This window comes from Astatotilapia calliptera, chromosome 7 (genome assembly GCF_900246225.1).
Source record: "Astatotilapia calliptera chromosome 7, fAstCal1.2, whole genome shotgun sequence".
Lineage (NCBI taxonomy): Eukaryota > Metazoa > Chordata > Actinopteri > Cichliformes > Cichlidae > Astatotilapia > Astatotilapia calliptera.
Genome location: NC_039308.1, coordinates 50,865,938 through 50,883,215, shown reverse-complemented (window position 1 = coordinate 50,883,215; position 17,278 = coordinate 50,865,938). Strand labels below are relative to the sequence as shown.

Genomic DNA, 17,278 nt, shown 5'->3' with positions numbered 1-17,278 from the left:
TTCAACTGCAAGCCATTGACTGTCTCATTCTTTAGAAATCAAAGCACCAGAATGCCCTTGAATTCATAATTTTTTATAATCTGTTTATTGAACTTGGTTATCATATGGCTGTATAAAATTAACAAAGCTGCTTGACATATTTTGCAAGATACAATTATTACAGAACATTAATAATCAAGGAAAATTAGAATTCAATATTTTTTCTTTTGTTCTTTATAGTTTCCTCGGTCACAATACACACAGTTTCCATAAGAATATTACAAAGCTAACACAATTTTTTATTATTTTTTAATCAATCCACACAAGGCTTGGTTTGGGCCAGGTCTGAGTGTGGACTTTGTTGGGGTTTACAGCATCTAAAGTGAGCATTGGAGCGATGGGGTGCGGGGATGCCAGAGATGTCCTTGCAGCCAAGAGTCCCATCCGAACACAGCTGTCTGTGTCTTTCCCCAGGACAATCCCTGCCATTAAGGCACCTGCAAGACTGGAAACAAAGGGGAGATGAGAGTCTTTTGTTTGAGTGTTTCACCATCATTTTGGGACTCAGTGAAAGAATGCCAGTGAGATGGGGAGAGAAAGAGGTCATAGAAATTGAAAAGTGGATAAAACTGCAGCAGAAGAAACAAAGGAAATGAAAGTCAAATAAGAACAAGATGGATGAAGTAGGTCAAGCAAATTTTTAGCACCTATCTCCAGCTCCCGACACATTCATTATCTCCTCTGGGGTCACAGCAAGTGCTGGGTAGTGGAGACCACAAAGCTGCCTCTTCTGCAAACAGAAGCAGGAAAAAAGCCATTTTTACCACTACTGTCAGAGCAAATCGTTACAGGCTGGCATGAAGACCATCCTTACCCTCTTCTGTTTTCTTGGCTGCAAGTTGACTGTGCCTTCATCATACTCTCCACACAGCAACACGCCATTAGCCCCTAGAGTCACCACCAGGCAGTGAAGATGTTCCAGAAGAGGGCGCGAGAGAGCCACAGCAACACTGAGCGTCTCGTCGAGTGTGCTCGGCATCACTGCCGCAATACAAAACCACATCCTCAGCTTCTGTCAGAGTATTTGCATTTTTGACAAGAGCTCTAACATCAATAGCAGAGGGTGTGAATTTGTTTTTTGATGGCTTTCGCTGATAAAAGAGGAGTAACATAGTTTACCTTCAGGTGTTTTGACACCCAGTGTTTTATTCATGGTGCACAGCTCTGCCAGGTTTGGAGATGAATAGGACAAAGACTTCCAGGCATTTGAAAGGAAAGGCTTACAAGCCTTTTCTGAGTCGGTCGGTTCATACCAAACTGCGATACATATGGAAATCTTAGTGTTACAATCAATAAAAGCACATTTTTGAGATTTTTTAGAATCATGTCTTTCCATTGGTTACCATTTATGTTGCGCTTTTCAGCAAAACAACAAACATAGTTGATGGTTGAGGTGGGAATGTTACCATCCAGACACACGAGTGTGGCTGATGAAAGTTGCGTCTTGAATTGTGACACCTACAAAAAATTATTCAGTGACAGAATATTGAAATGGTAAGTACAGCGTATTTAGCATTTTGTAAAACCAGAGGTTCTTCACAGGGGCTCAGGGAAAACAATGGCAAAATGTAAATCAATCATTTCATAAATTTAATAAATCAGTCAGCAAATTGAGAAAATATAACTGTCCAAAACTGTCCAAAACCCAAATACACCAACCAAGCATTTTATTAGGTACATCTTGCTACGGGGTTGGGCCCATCTGCCTTCAGAACTGCCTTAATTCGTAAATTCAACAGCTGATGAGGAGCTTTTGCTTCTCCACATCACAAAGGTGCTCTATTGGACTGAGAACTGGTGACTGTGGAGGTCATTTGAGTAGAGTGAATTCACTGTCATGTTCAAGAAACCAGTTTGAGATCATTTGAGCTTTCTGACACGGCGTGGCGACCTGCTGGAAGAAGCTGAGAAAATATCTTAGCAGCCTGAGCCATTGATACAAGGCATGATCATTCAGTGGTTTGATGTTGCTTATTTCAAATGCTGGCCCCAAATCACCACCAGAAATCAAGACTTATCAGACCAAGCAATGTTTTTCCAATCTCCTGCTGTCCAATTTAAGTGAGCCTGTGCAAACGTTAGCTTCAGTTTCCTGTTCTTAGCTGATAGGACTGGAGCCTGGTGTGGTCATCTGCTGCTCCATACTATTCAGAGATGCTCTTCTGCATACATTGGCTGTAACCACAGATTATTTGTGTTACTATAGCCTTTGTGACCCACACAAATATGTGGTCAAAATTGTGAATCAAGTCTTGTTAAATATGTAGGCAATCATGGATGCTTCACTTTGTTTACTGGTATGATAAGGTTCAAGAAGTCCTCCAAGTTTTGTATTGCAAATGCATGCATATCACTTTGGACAGTAGATGGCAGTAGAGTACCTTAGGACTGAATAATAATAATAATAATAATGGATTGGATTTATATAGCGCTTTTCAAGGCACCCAAAGCGCTTTACAATGCCACTATTCATTCACTCTCACATTCACACACTGGTGGAGGCAAGCTACGGTTGTAGCCACAGCTGCCCTGGGGCAGACTGACAGAAGCGAGGCTGCCATATCGCGCCATCGGCCCCTCTGGCCAACACCAGTAGGCAAGTTGTTGTGCACTGAGTTGTGCACATAGTTCTGGCAAGACTGACCAGGCCAACTGCAGCGTGTTTCCTCTGCACTATTTCTCCTGTTTTACAGGGCAGTAATGTGCTCAGCCAAGTATACAGTTCCTGTATATACAGTTCCCGTATACTTGGGTAACTTTGCCTCTGTTGCAAGTGTTTTTGTGTACCATGTCTGTAAAACGTTCTTAGTTGGGTAGGTCATCTTAAAATTTATGTTTTAATCATGTCAGAAGCTAGCTTGTCTGAAAACATACAAAGCCAGAAAGCTATGAGTACTGCCACCACAAATGTTAGCAAGTACATAAGAAATGAATGTGGAGTTCTTCCATAATAAGACACAAACACAGTGCAGTTCTGTTTTCGTCTTAATAAATGTCCTCACCTTTAGATCCTTTATCATATGTAATTTTTAAAAAAAATTTGTGTACTGTGGTCTCTCGTTTATCGCGGGAGTTACGTTCTAAAAATAACCGGCAATAGGTGAAATTTGTTTTGCCTAATGCGCCTTATAATCCGGTGTGCCTTATACTTCTTTCTTTTTTTTTTTTTTTTTTTTTTTTTTTTTACTTTACCAAACTGACCATCCCAGCCTTGCCGTAATGGTCCATTTGATTCACCTTTTATTGTTTATTTTATTTTCACTTACTGAATACGGGACAGACTTGACTGGGGGAAAGAAGGGGAGAAAGAAAGAGGGAAAGAGAAACAGCTGAGAAGAGGGACGGGGGAGAAGGGCAAAAAACAAAAACCAACAGAATAAGCAGAGGAAGAAAAAATGCATATATCGATCACCTGGATCACCTGTTGAGAAAGAAAAAAGAAAACAAGCAGAAGAAAACGAGAGTAATAGAATAAACAACATCACAATGATAAATGGGAATATGACAGTAAATACTAAATATTAAACATTATTGTGCAGCAAGTAAGATTGACAGCATACAGTGAGGTAGGAGCCAAAAAGGGTGTAGTTTGTGGGTGTGATCACCCGTGTGTACACCTGTGAGCATGGACGCGTTTGTTTTTTTAAAAGGTTCCTTCATGTAATAATCTGCTAGAGGGTGTGGGGGGGCCACAGCCCCGTCCTCCAGGGCGTGAAGCAGGTATGGAGGAGATCAAAACTCCAGACATCCAGAGGCCCCCAGAACACAAGAGACCAAGGAAGACCAACAGAGGGGCAGCTGCGCCACTGTCCCAGAAAGAGCTGAGGAGAGTCCCAGATGAGGGCTCACTCAGCAGCCGCGGAGCAGAAGCCAGGGGGAGTTGCAGTGACGCGCCCGTGAGCTCCGCCGGCAGCCAGCTGCGCCTGAGTGACCGAGCCCCAGGCCGAGAGGCCGGGGGCACCCCACCTCCGAAGTGGCCCGAGCGAGCCCCAGGCTCCAGGCCCCGATAAGCGGCCGCCAAGGAGTGAGCCGGTGTGTACCTGGACGCCCATCCCCGGACACAAAGAACCACCAACGCACCGATACCTGAGGGAGTCCGCCACTGGCAGGGGAAGTGGTGGTAGGGGGAGATAGGCCTCCAAACCTTGGAGGGCCTGAGATGTCCCCAGAGAGGTGGCGCCTGACACCCAACCTGACATATAGACACAGACATACAGGCACACACAGATACAAACATCCATTCCCACCCTCATGCTCTCATATGCACTTACTCCACACTCAACCAACGTGGAGACAGACATAAAGAGACGTTGTACACACGATCACACTCCCCAAGCGTACTCTACAAACCGGGTCTAGGTGCCCTCGCCCCTGGAGGGGGGAACTGCACCTTATACTTCTACCTTACTTTAGCATGTCCAGAAGTCCAACTTTTTGTGCGGTACCATCTTCCTCTGCCTTTTGGGTGCTACCACAGGTGCCTTTGGCAATGCAAACGTTTCGTCGACATTGTTGTGTTTGTTGGGGAGAAATCTTACAAACATACAGTACAGCACTTCAGAGTCACACTGCTAGCGATTGAAGATTTATGTAAATTTGACAAGCTCACCGCATTCTGTACTGTACAGGAGACACGGCACCAAGGAGACTGACAATGGTCTACATATATCTATATCTATATATAAAGCATGTAAAACAGCGAGGCCGCAAAGGGTGAACCGTGTTATAGCGACGGACCACTGTACATAAAACTGGTGTCAAAATTTGTGTTTGAATATGCTTCACAATATTGTAATAGAAACAAAGACAGCGCAATGGCACTCAAAGTTTCCTATAAGAAAATGTATTTGGATTATTAACCTTTTGACTCTTGAGATTAAAAATGTCTTTTGCAAGAGTGTCCTAATCTGACACCACACAGCAAGAAGAGTTTGGGTTTGAATCTCCTGACTTGCTCAACCCTTCTTTGGGGGATTTCCATGTTCCCCTTGACCCTGTGTGGGCTCACTCTGGTTACTCTGGCTACCGCTCACAGTTAAGTTAATTGGAGGCTCTAAATAGTCAATGGATGTGAGGTAGATAAAATGCATAGTGTTGTGCTAATTCGTGCGTTCAAAAAAGAAGTATAACGTGTGTGGAAAAAAGCTTTTTAAAGTGTCTTTCAGGGGCAAAATCTTCATCTGTTTAAAGTAGATCTATCACATTTGACTGAGGATTCTATATGTGCAGTTTTCATCCCTTTGTGCTTTATGTCTCTTAGCATGAACAGTGTCTGATGTCACTTACATAGTGCTCTGTGATTTGCTGATGAATATCCATGTCTCCCAAACCGAGACTCAGCTCTCCACTCTCAGTGATGACAGCACAGTAGGTTGCAGTGCTGTGCTCTTTGAGCCTGGCCACACCACTTGTGTTCTTACAAAAAGTTGAAAAGGAAAAAACAAATATATTATTTTCATCTTTAAATAAGATTTTAGCCGTGCATGGTATTGACTAAACACCATTGTTCACATACCATATGTTTGCAGTAGTTTAACACTGCATCACTGTTTAAATCAGCTCCAGTAGCTGAAATGAACAGGGTTTCTTGGCCTAATCTGCTTAGAGAGTCTTTAAGGAAACATTCAGAGAAATTACTCACGAAACTCACGAAACTATGTTCATGATGTAAAATATAATCAGATAAAAAAAACAACCAACCAGCGATGTTTCTTCCTACACCACCAAATGATTGACAGACACTTCCTGGGTTAGTTTGTCCAAACTGAAAGAGATAACGGGAGTTCTCAGAACTCAGTCTGGTTCACCTCCTCTGCACTATTGTGGCTGATTCCATGTCGTAAATGAAGCTTACATTAAGTGCTTTTGTTTTTCCCTTGGCGATAAAATCAACATTTATTCCTCCTATCACAACCTGCAACAGAATAGTCATTGCATGCACTGTTATGTATGACTGTTTGATTTTCACTAATTTAGAATTTGAAAAAAATATGTGTTTATACTCACAATACTGGAATCTGAATTGGATGGAAATTTTGACGCTTTTGGAGAAGTTTGACGTTTTAATCCTCTGTCATTCATCTGCTTTGACAGAGCACAGGCTATTTGACTGCCAACTTTTGCGTTGTTATGAATGAGAGCAATGTCTTGAAACAGAACACGTTAAGGACACATTAGTTCTCATACACTGTAGGCCAAAAGTCTCCAACAGTAACATTGTCATGCCAGTCAATCATCTTCGTACTCTCTCTCTTTTTTCACCAAAGTGTTTGATACAATCATGTTTACTGCATAATTTTTTGATGAGCCAGACTTTTGAAAGGATACTGGCCTGAAGGGACTTCCCTTGAGTCAGGGCACTGACTTTTTGAAGAATGAATGGCGTCACATCTTTTCCCATCACACCTTCAGCCCTTGAGATTTCAAAGCGAGAACAGAAAATGATGCTAATACTGATATCAGTGATATTAATCAGTGACTTTAGGATACATGGGGCATCAGGTATCGTAAAGTGGCCACATTTCAAATCCAAAGTTGGCTCCTGAGAGAAAATCGAAAACAGATTTTCCGTACCTTGCCTCTGCCACTGCAACTTTTATAGCATCTTCAATCTGCTGTCCAGATGCTGCGTGCTCCTCTGGGATGGGCACAGCTAACAGGACGCCACTTTGGAGTCCCAGGGACAAAGAGCTTGCTGAGTGACCAAACAAAACCGCAAAACAATAAAATAAATATCATACAAAAAATAGTAACCCAAACTTGCTGTACAGTGAGTGTCTAACATTCTATTTGCTAAAATGTGAGGTAAAATGAGATAGTAACTAGTACTGAATTTTAACCTGTGAGTGCTCTATCAGTGTTTATTATGGCATAAAATTGTGATATACCAATAAGTTTTGCAGCCTCCTCAGGGTTGGAGACGTGGCATGCAGACCTGAATCCACTTTGTGGAGAGAAGAAAGCTGGAAAGTTCTTTGACTGTCCATAAGTGGCTACACAGACACCCTGTGTCTCCTAGACAATCGATTGTATATACATTTTAGATGAATTCATACAGGTTAAGGATTATAATACACTGATTACTAATACATATTTGCTCTTCATACTGAAATATGCACCACTTTATTAAGCCTGTCACACTAGAATGGGGGGGTGTAAAAATTTCTTACAAGGAACTCCAGTGTGCGACCGATGTCAAGAATGGACTTGACCCCAGCAGAGATGACAGCGATGGGAGTCCTACCAAGTTCTGTGAGATCCGCACTGATATCCAGACCTGGGAGATTATTAATCTAATCAGAGAAACTATTTTAAGCTTTTACCTAAATACAGTTAAAGAGACTTTTGAAGTTATCAAACTCCTTCACGTTTACATAAAATCTCAGGACAGTAAGCGACCTTACTGTTGGGACATCCTTCCACATTAAGACCTTAAACAACTGTAACCAGATGTGTCTTTTCTTTACCAACCGTGTGCACAGCACCATCTTTGTTCCTTCCTTTGTGGCAAAATTAACAGAAATGTAAAATTTGCCCACCTGACAACATATTTTGTTTACTCCAAGCACAGCTCTTTGTGAAATGATATGAAAATGTGTAAAAGGTATTTTCAAAAAATGTGGGACTCAGCTCACTGTTCTCTCCATCTCTGTGAACTCCTCCAATACCCCCAGTGACAAAAACAGGAATCCCAGCTCTGTGTGCTGCTATCATAGTGGCTGACACCGTTGTTCCTCCAGAGAGTCCCTGAGAAAAGAACATACATCTAATAAGTGGATGACACTCTGCCAGTATTTCATTTAGAGTGTGATCAAAGTGTCAAAGACTCACTTTGCTAATGACGTAGGACAGATCACGCCGTGACACTTTCTGGGAGATCTTGCTCTGGGCGAGGTGGTCAAGCTCCTCGGACGACAGTCCAACATGGACTTCCCCACTGATGACGCCAACCGTGGCGGGAGTGGCTCCTTCAGCTCGTACAATAGCCTCTACCTCCTTGGCTGTCCTGTATAACACTCCAACTCATCATTTAATCTTAAAACAAATATTACCTTCTGGTACCCAAGTTTGTTGGTAATTGAAGGTCATTTTTGGCACCTCAGGTTATGTGGGTAAGGCATGCCGTGTGTGATAATTGTGCTTTCAAGGGCAACCACGGGTTTGTTTTCTGCCATTGCCTGTGACACAGATGGGTGAATTCTGAGGAGGCAATCTAAAGAAGAAGTAATCATCATTATTTCCATAAACTGGTTATAAACTGTGTTAATATTATAGCTTTTAATATCAGTGATACAGTGCATTTACCCTTTTTGAGCATTGTCTTCTGGCATGTTGTTATTTCTCTTCTTAGTACAAGAGCAGAGACTTGCCTCAGTATCCTCATTTTGTGTGGGTCAACCCTGAGAGCATGAATGATTTTAATGTCAATAAAGTTGTATCAGGTGATCTTGTTCTTCTGATCAACTTACGTGAATCAAGATGGCAGGTGCTTTTTAGTTAGATAGTTAAAATAACATTTGTACTACAGAGCTGCACAAAAGTCGTTAGCCACCTATCATTTTTAAAAAAATATTTTACATGTATGAAGCCAGATTCTCTTTAGTTTGTGAAGGTCAAACATTTAAAAAAACATTTAAAAAAGGACCTAATTCAAGGGTTGAACCAGTGTTAGCAAAGAAATAATTGTAAATTATATCTTTGGGCACATTGTTACTATCAATGTGCTTTACTATCACAGTTAGTGATGAACCGGTTACTGATAGGATTGTTTTGGCTCGTCTCCTTGATTTAGAAAACAACATGAGCTTTGTTTTGTCTGCATTGAGAACAAGTTTAAGCTGATGTAATGAGTGCTGGACATATACAATAAATGTCAAAGAAAACAGTTTGACAGGTATAAAGTTGTATATTTGCCCAAAAATGTTGCCATGAAGCAGTTTTCATAGCACAATGCTTTGACATGCCATCCCTGCCACACTAAATCAGCATCAGTTTGCATATCATGCAAACAGGTCAGTAGAGGAGCCCATCAGTATCACCCTTTACATCGCCCTGCACTTGGAGAAATCCATCTCATATTGCTCTTTCTGGACTTCAGTTAAGTCTTTAACACCATTTTACCAACCAGTCTAACTGTGTAGCTTGGGCCTGAACTTGGACATCTGTAGCTGGATTTTTTATTTCTAGTGTCAGGTTAGTAAAGCACACAACCGCAATCATCACTCTGAACACTGGTCTTGATGCGTGTGCAATCATCCAGGCAAGGAAATCCCCCAAAATTGATTCCCATTGTTAATACGTGGTTCTGATTCTGGTCATTATGCAAATGTACTGGTTCCCAAGAATGTGTGACGAACCCTCTCCTGTATGTTCTCTTCCCCGATGATTGTCAACCCGTCCATGTGACAAACTCCATCATAAAGTAAGAGATGCTTCTGGCCCTTCATTTGATGTTTTAAAGGCAGGGAAACAGTGAGGAAGGCTGAAGTATGCCAAATTACAAAAAACTTGGACTGCAAATAAGTGGCAAAAACCTTATAGAGTGATGGCTACAGTTTCTAGTTCTAAACATCATTAGTATGTTAAGAGACAGGTACAACAGTGAGTTTCTACAGCCATCTATAGAATACAATAGAAACTCTGTCATGGTTTGTAGCTGCATTTAAGCCAGTTGGGAATCTTGGCAAAGTTGAAAGTGGAAAGCGTCTGTTTGGCACTGGCTTCATTTCTCAGCATTAAACACATTGACAATGCAGTAAAAGCATACTTGGATAGAAAAACACAGCTGAAAACTATATGTCATGGACTGGACTCCCCTGAGCTCAGACCTCAACATTATTGAAACAGTGTGGGATCCTCTTGACAGAAAAAAGTCAGCAAGACTGTTGCACAATACTGAAAATATTTAATGTCAACTTATCGAAACAAGAAAGAGATTACAAGAGAAAGCTGCTTCAAAGTTGAGAAAAACACATTCTTGCTGCTGAATCAAGCGTTACACACACAGCATTTAGATTTCATGGTTCTTCAACACAAAATGCAAACAGTGACATTAAAAAGGGACTACAGAAAAAATCAAACTCTATTTTTGTCTATAAATTAAAAGCAATAAACTTTACCTTGTGTTTTTGAAGGAAAAACTGTTTAGCCTCCCAAATTTATTCTACCCTACAGTGTGTTTTCTGCCAAAGCAGGGCACAATGCCTGCACAGTCATTGTGAGACACTCTGTGTACCAGAAAGTTGGGATAAGTTCCCAGCACCCTGACCCAATTTTTTTTTTTTTTTTTTTTTGGGGGGGGGGGGGGGGGGGGGGGCACTGACACTAGCACACTGTGAGTATTTTTCTACATAAATAAATAAGGAAAAAGGCCATTTATTACTTCCAGCATAGTAATGTGAAAGACTCCCTTTAATCCAAAAGAAAGTAAAGAAATACTGCTGAGAGAGTTAGAAAAAAAACACACAATACTTAAAACTGAATACATTTATAGACCTGTCTTGATCAAAAACATTCAAAATGAGAAAAAGGTCTAATATATAGAACAAAGTTTGGGTCTTACCTTCTCCACTGCAACAAAAATGCTACAAACTTTGCCCACAAGGTTGAACTTTGACCCTGTTAACACTGTTTACACAGCCCACAAGCATCAACAGCACATTTCAATAGTTTAACCTTCTCTGTTACTGTCTCCTGGCAAATCAAATCAATGCAAAACCACACAGAACAAAGAGCAAGCAGATCATGCACAATATAGTACAACACACAGTAAATAAGAATATTTTTAAATAAATGTACAAAAATGTCCTAGTAAAAATACAGTTTTTATGGTTTGTAGTGGAATGATACATGTATTACTTAGTTTCTGTTCTCCCGTGTACATATAAAGACATGGTTATCACAAGTATGAGAAGGTCTTGATGCTATTCTATTTAACTTGTTAAATGAACTACATTGTGGTACAGTGGTTAGCACTCAAAGGTCGCAGCATGAAGATTCAGTAGGAAGGCCCTTTCGTGTGAAGCTTGCATGCTCTGCCTGTGCCTGTGTGGGTGTCCTCTGGGTGCTTTTCTTTTGTACTATAGCCTAAATACACTCTTGCTGGATTAACTGGTGATACTAACTTGGTCATAGATGTAAATATAAGAGTTTGTGGTTGTCAGTTTCTCCGTGTTGTCACCATGATGGACTGGAACGTAGTAGTATTCACAATGAATAAGTTGCCCAACTTTAGTCATCTAAACTTAACTTAGTTTTTCTACGACAATGATTCCATAATTTTTTTAAGTTCTGAGAACTAGTTACATTTCACATGTACCTGCCTTGCAGTCAGTGTTAGCTGGGATAGGCTCCAGCCCCTCTGCCACCCTAAGTTGGATACGAGGTTAAAAAAATGGATAGAAGGACGGTCACGAGTTCTGAACAATTAGTGGGTGGAAGTGCACTGAAGAGAACATTTGAAGATTTTCTGACAGATAAAGTTTTGTTTCATCTGCGGTGAAGTCGTCCTTTGTCTGCACGTGATGACTGATAACTTGGACTGGGTGAAGAACATAATCTGTTTTAAAGCTGGGGTATATGGGAGGGTTTTTATAGATTTCATATGAAGTCTCCTCAAACTCCAATTCTGAGCTTTCCAGTAGCTCCTCTTCAAACCAGCGTGGATGCTTCATCTGGTATGCACGGAAAGCCTCTATAGCATCATGCAAGGCTCTACCTGAAGGACACAGATGGTAAGTGTCTTCTGAAAGCCCTTCAACTTGCTTCACAATGCCTGGTTCATGTTTTTCTAAGTCCAGGATTCTGAAAAAGACCTCCTCGAACTGCTTCATCAGCTTGTATCGTACTGTAATGTTGAAAGGCGAAGGAACGTCTTCTTCTGAAGAAACGCCATCAAAGTAAGCCACAATGTACTTTTTGAACGATGCAGATCGGATAAAATGAGGAACCAAGAGGCTGAGGGACGGTGTGAGCATGTCACCTACAGATGAACAAGCGTCTTCTCTCATGAAAACCTGTTTGTCACCACACATGGCTCTCCACTTGGCTTGTACGCCTCGTGAGCACAGGATTAGTATCTTAGCAGAGGATTTCTCAATTTGCTCTTTGTGCCAGTCCAACCACTGGATCTTTCCAAGCACTCCCAGTCTACTGGAATCCAGCAAATCCAGGACCACCTCCGTACCACATTTGTTCATCAGGAAGGCACAAAGCTTGAGAACAATATTTTTGTATAAAGGGTGATCGAGGGAGTGGATGATGAGGACGCTCTTTCTCTCTTTGACTTGCAAAACTTGTGGTTGGTCTCTGGCAGTGGGTGAAGATGTGTCCAAAGGATCTGAGAAATAAAGAAAATCGCTAATTAACTATTTATCTATTCAAGCTTCTGTTTAATACAGTGCATGTTTATAAGAAGACAAACCTTTATGAGATGCTCTCCAGAGCAAACAAGCCAGACAAATACTAATTAACAGCAGTCCAACGGCGGCCTTTATAAGATAAGTCCTAGTTGGATAATCTAAAAAGAAAGAAACTCATACTTACATACTTTTTATATAACTAAACATACGTAAAATGAATTACAACATGACTATAGGTTAATGTAAGACTTCTGATACCTACAATATGATTGGTAAAAATTGCACTTACACTGGCAGTAATCAATTGTTTTCTTGGGGCTCCAACAATTATTTTGGCATTGCCTAAAAAATGGTTGGACCTTCAACACAAGCAGAGCAGAATGAGCTCTTGACATATTATCTCTATATGGAAAATTATTTCACTAACTGTTAAGATTGGTACACTAAGTTAACTCACCATTACTGATACTTCACACTGCCTGAGTTGCCACCGCTCAAACTCAAATGTCACGTTCACAATCGTTGCGTTTTCCTTGTTATTTACAGGGAATTAAAAGAAAGTCGATTACTCGTCATGACTGATATAAAAAGGTGGCGAGTTTAAGTAGAACTACCTTTGAGACATTCTTTGAGCAAAGGATGCCACTGTTCAGGATGGAAACTCTGTATTTCTCTGAATACTGTGAAGCCTTAAATGTTACAACAATGGACAACATTTTGATGTTACCATTAGTCAACACTTCAGTCCGCATGCTATGATCCCACAGGCTGCCTGAAATGAAAGACGAAGAATAAGAACATGTTTCAGTGTTCTGGGTCTAAAGGAATACTGAAATATTTAAAATTCAAGAGAAGCAAAAAATGTGAAATTTACCGTTTTCCAGACACATTCGGACCTGTTGGATTGTTTTGTCATCACATCCTGGGAATCGTAGTAGATGATGTAAGAAGGGAACCAGGACATATTAAAGTCAAACATGAAAATTACAGCTGCAAAAGTGATTCAGACTCAGAAGAATCTGTCATGGTCTGGGTCTCATGTATTTCTTGTATATGTTTTTCCATATGTTATGGTGGTTTTCTCTCCCTTTTTGTCCTTTCTCCCTGGGTGCTCCCGGATGTTTTGGGGTCGCTGAGGGGACTGCGACCCGGAAGTGTTCCCGCACTGGGGACTGCCGCACCTGCCGCCCATTAGCCCTCACCAGCTGCAGCTGATGGCTTCATGAGGGGCGCCTTATTTAAGAAGGTGGCGGAGCCCCAGTCGGCGCGGGATTATACTAAGTCGAACCTGTTAAGTACCTCCGTAGATTAGTGTGTTGTGATCGGCTTCGCTACTAAAGGCTGCCTGCTGAGCTGTGTGTGTTTTTGTGTCACCAGGAGTCGGGAGTCAGGAACGTCGTCACGAGGGGAAATCACAGAGTGGAATCGGGTTTTTGGAGTTGTCACCTTTTCACTGCTATGGACACGTGCACTGTGTGGGATTCTTGGAGGAATCGCCACAGGAGTCACAGTGCTTGAATTGTATATAGTTGTCGTTTCTGTCCACTCGCCATAAATAAATCCACTGTCCTTCACTTGAGTCTCGCGTTTGGGCCCTACTTTCTCTACAACTCCACGGTCTGCCGTCGCAGCCCGTGACAGAATCAGCAGTGAGCCTGTTAATTTCTTATTATTGATTATTATTTTAATTACTGTTATTATAATTACTGCTTCATTGATTCTTGTTCTTCTTGCTGTTTAATGGTATTGATTGCAACATTTTGTGGCTGTAACTTCCACATTAGCTCATATTGTGCTTACACCTGGATTAAAATGAGCTACAGTTCTGTGAGAAAACTGAGTACTCCCTTATTGCATCCTTATGATTTAAGATGGTAGGCAGCAGCCGGGTAATGCTGATCAAATGCATTTGATTAACTGACCATCAGCAAGCGTGACAACGTCTATAAAAGTATACGTTTTGGCATCTTGCTTGTTTGCAACATTTAGATGTTCCATAATCTTCCCAGCAGTCGATGCCCTAGGAAATTCAGCAAAAGGTCAAATGCTCAATGCTTAGAGAAAACCCAAGAGCTTTATCTCACACTCTACAGGCCTCAGTTAGTCTGTTAAATGTTAAAGTAGATAATGGCACATTTAGAAAAAACAGGACTGAACTAGTGCGCCCAGTTTGGAAAGCCTCTTCTTTCTAAGAAGAACACAGCAACACAGCTTAGGCTTGTATAGTGGCATTTGAAAAAAAACACCACTTCTGACCTTCAGACAGATGTTTTGTCCATAATGCAGAGCATCATGTTTGCACAACATATAAGGACAAACACTTCACACTGACTGTAAAAAAAAAAAATGGTGCTTGTTTTGCAGGCACAGGACGTGGGCACCTTGCAGTCATTGAATCAAGCGTGAACTCCTCTGTATGTCAAAGTACTCTAGAGTTAAACATGAGGCCATCTGCCAGAGCTTGGCTCAAAGTTAATCATCCAATAGGACAATGCAGCGAATCTATAACATAGTGGGTGAAAAAGGAAGTAATCAACGGGTTGCAATGGCCCAGTCAAAGTGCAAACCTCAACCAAAGCTCAACCAAAGCTCAATGATCTGCAGCTGCAACTCCTGTCCACAAACCACACAGCAACAGTAAGCAGCTCTCATCCTTTAAATGATTACAATTACCAAACATCTTAAAAAATTGACTGGCGTGGACAAGTATTATGTGACATGTGAGTCTGAAAAAGGTCTTCTTCTCCGGTTCATCTAGATCTGGTGGTAACTTACTTGGAATGGCAATTGACTTCCCTTTCCCGTTATCTCCATTCTCAGGTTTTGGCAAATTAAAAACAGTCACCATGTATGTGTGGCCGAAGTCTACCTCAACTTCATCCAAAGAAAAGGTCCACTAATAAAGAAAAAAGAAAAAATCACGCATATTTAAACTTCTCATTGAATGTGTAATAGTTAAGTAAAGGTTACGGAATCAATTATTTCTTCTACCTTATGGTTTTCGTTGTGCAATTTTGTACTGTGTTTAAATGTGTAACTTAATTGCACACAAAGACTTTGATTTGTAGTTTGATCCACAATATTAATTTGAGATCCCTTAAGCGCCCATATGGATGCTGTGAACAGAAAAAGTGGTATATTTGTTGCCATTTTTAATATTTCATTTTCTATTCGCCTTTAAATGAAGCACTAATAGGTTTTCATTTTTCTCTTGACATATTCAAAAAATGTGAACTACAGTAAATATATTAATATTAGCTTTACTTACAGTCAATGTGTATTTTCCACGTCACATTCAAAACAGGAACAAGCTCATGTTTGCCCTTCCAGAGTTTCAAATCCAGCGAATCTGGGCCGGTAGGAGCTTCTGTATTAGGTACTTTCTCTTCATCTGAGCAGTTATCTGACATCGAGGGATTTCTATATTATGATGCTAAAATATATTTCACTGATGTGTGCAGTGGTGGAATATATAGCATATTTACTCTCCTTTACCTTAAGCATAATTTTAAAATACATACATTTTACTTCCTCATAGTTTTCTTCCTTTCAAAAACTAGGTTACGTTCTACTGTGCAACATTTTATGGATGATTTTTAGATAAGATTCTATTAAGCCTTGACAATAATTAACAAGATAAAAGGTAATATGTAAATGTACAGCAAAGAAAGCCATCTTTCCACCATTTATTTAAGTAGCATGTATTTTACTGCTTGGCATACCAGTAATATGATGCTTTCAGCACTTTATTCAATTTTATTATTCAAATATCTATGGTTGAACTCTTCCTCATTTATACAGCAGTATGTCAACGTTATTCAACTGGTCTGATAGATAATATACTTACTAATTGTGCAATTGTTAAGGCCCTGCAAAGATAAGACAAAAAAAAAATGCAAAAACAAACAGGATAAGTTCATGAAGATTATAAATCCCCAACCTCTAACTTTAATCAGACTGCTTAAATTGTTAATGTAGCATAAAATTCTCACTGGCTTTTTGCAGTCCAGACGGTTGTCCAGCATCCTAAGACCAGACGAGTTTGTGAGTCCAGTACTCAAACAGAAACAGAAAAAAAGAAAGTGGCTCATGCTGGTGTAGATCCTGATCCTGTAGCTCAATTTGGAAAAGCTTTAAAAGCAATAGAGCAAATGAGAAAGATAAATGAATACAATAAAGATCCCCACTTGAAAACATGCACAAACACAGCGAACGCTATCTGTGGTGTGAGTTCAGCAAGGATTTTCTTCAGTTTTATCAAACATCGCCATCTAAACAGGAAGCGGTATCTCGTAGTTTCCATTCTAATGCACGACACCTTTTTTTTTTTTTATGTCACAAGCTGCTTGTAAATTAGATAGTGCAGTGTTTTTGAATGCTAGGGATTAATAACAACAACAACAAAGATATTAAAACATCAAACAGTCACTAGGAGGCAGCAGTGGCCAAATTTACAATTAGGAAATGACCCCTGTTTCAAGACATTTAAATTCCAGTTGCAAGGCTAATACAAACAACCAAAAGGAACAAAAACTTTTAATTTAAATCTTTTTTTATTTTCTTTAAATTTTTTAAAACTGCTTTTCTTTCTTGGACACTTTTGAGCCTTGACCTGGAATGAAGACTTGAACAATAAACCTCTCCTGGCTAGTGAGAACGTCTCTTAAATCAAGTTTCCACTTCCACTGTGACCCACATGTAACAGAAAGTGTGAGTTCAGAGGCTCAACACATAAAGCCAGGAGACAGTCCAGCATTGTGGGGAACAAACTTAGAGCAATGCACTACATGGTTACCAGCTATAACATAGTACGTGGCTATGTGATAATTCCTGTTGCATTGTCTGAGTTACTGTGCCTCCTACTGGATATTGAGCTCAAC

The 17,278-nt window shown here is 40.4% G+C and overlaps 2 protein-coding genes across 3 annotated transcripts; both read right to left on the bottom strand.

Annotated features, from left to right (window-relative positions):
- Positions 1-62: 62 nt before the first annotated feature.
- LOC113026526 (pseudouridine-metabolizing bifunctional protein C1861.05) lies at positions 63-10,638 on the bottom strand. Of its 2 annotated transcripts, none has more exons than XM_026175423.1 (19): positions 10,601-10,638; positions 8,344-8,438; positions 8,137-8,251; positions 7,870-8,044; positions 7,674-7,785; positions 7,209-7,315; positions 6,927-7,053; positions 6,613-6,733; positions 6,367-6,452; positions 6,046-6,185; positions 5,894-5,953; positions 5,740-5,803; positions 5,555-5,649; positions 5,326-5,454; positions 1,383-1,497; positions 1,159-1,296; positions 854-1,020; positions 687-769; positions 63-484 (listed from the first exon to the last, which is right to left on the bottom strand). In XM_026175423.1, the coding sequence occupies exons 2-19, from the start codon at positions 8,420-8,422 to the stop codon at positions 289-291; spliced, it is 2,109 nt and encodes a 702-aa protein (XP_026031208.1). In that variant the 5' UTR covers positions 8,423-8,438; positions 10,601-10,638; the 3' UTR covers positions 63-288. The 2 variants fall into 2 exon arrangements, with proteins under 2 accessions (XP_026031208.1, XP_026031207.1); XM_026175422.1 differs by lacking the exon at positions 10,601-10,638 and adding an exon at positions 10,158-10,319.
- A 758-nt stretch (positions 10,639-11,396) lies between these two features.
- LOC113026531 (interleukin-17 receptor A) lies at positions 11,397-16,489 on the bottom strand. Its single transcript, XM_026175434.1, has 11 exons — positions 16,391-16,489; positions 16,246-16,267; positions 15,667-15,801; positions 15,390-15,514; positions 15,174-15,294; positions 13,273-13,320; positions 13,013-13,170; positions 12,856-12,930; positions 12,688-12,757; positions 12,461-12,556; positions 11,397-12,376 (listed from the first exon to the last, which is right to left on the bottom strand). Exons 1-11 carry the CDS (start codon positions 16,487-16,489, stop codon positions 11,448-11,450), a joined length of 1,878 nt encoding a protein of 625 aa, XP_026031219.1. The 3' UTR covers positions 11,397-11,447.
- Positions 16,490-17,278: the final 789 nt, after the last annotated feature.

What these genes read in the sequence shown, in the direction of transcription:
- LOC113026531 (XM_026175434.1), bottom strand. Translation starts at nt 16,489, where the DNA reads ATGAGCCACTTTCTTTTTTTCTGTTTCTGTTTGAGTACTGGACTCACA. An exon ending in AGTGTGAAGTATCAGTAATG is followed by an intron (nt 12,758 to 12,855) that starts GTGAGTTAACTT and finishes CTTGTGTTGAAG; the next exon opens with GTCCAACCATTTTTTAGGCA. An exon ending in CTGGAGAGCATCTCATAAAG is followed by an intron (nt 12,377 to 12,460) that starts GTTTGTCTTCTT and finishes TTTATTTCTCAG; the next exon opens with ATCCTTTGGACACATCTTCA.
- LOC113026526 (XM_026175423.1), bottom strand. Translation starts at nt 8,422, where the DNA reads ATGAGGATACTGAGGCAAGTCTCTGCTCTTGTACTAAGAAGAGAAATA. An exon ending in GGAGGCTGCAAAACTTATTG is followed by an intron (nt 6,734 to 6,926) that starts GTATATCACAAT and finishes TTGGTCACTCAG; the next exon opens with CAAGCTCTTTGTCCCTGGGA. An exon ending in AGGGAAGTCCCTTCAGGCCA is followed by an intron (nt 6,186 to 6,366) that starts GTATCCTTTCAA and finishes TTCTGTTTCAAG; the next exon opens with ACATTGCTCTCATTCATAAC.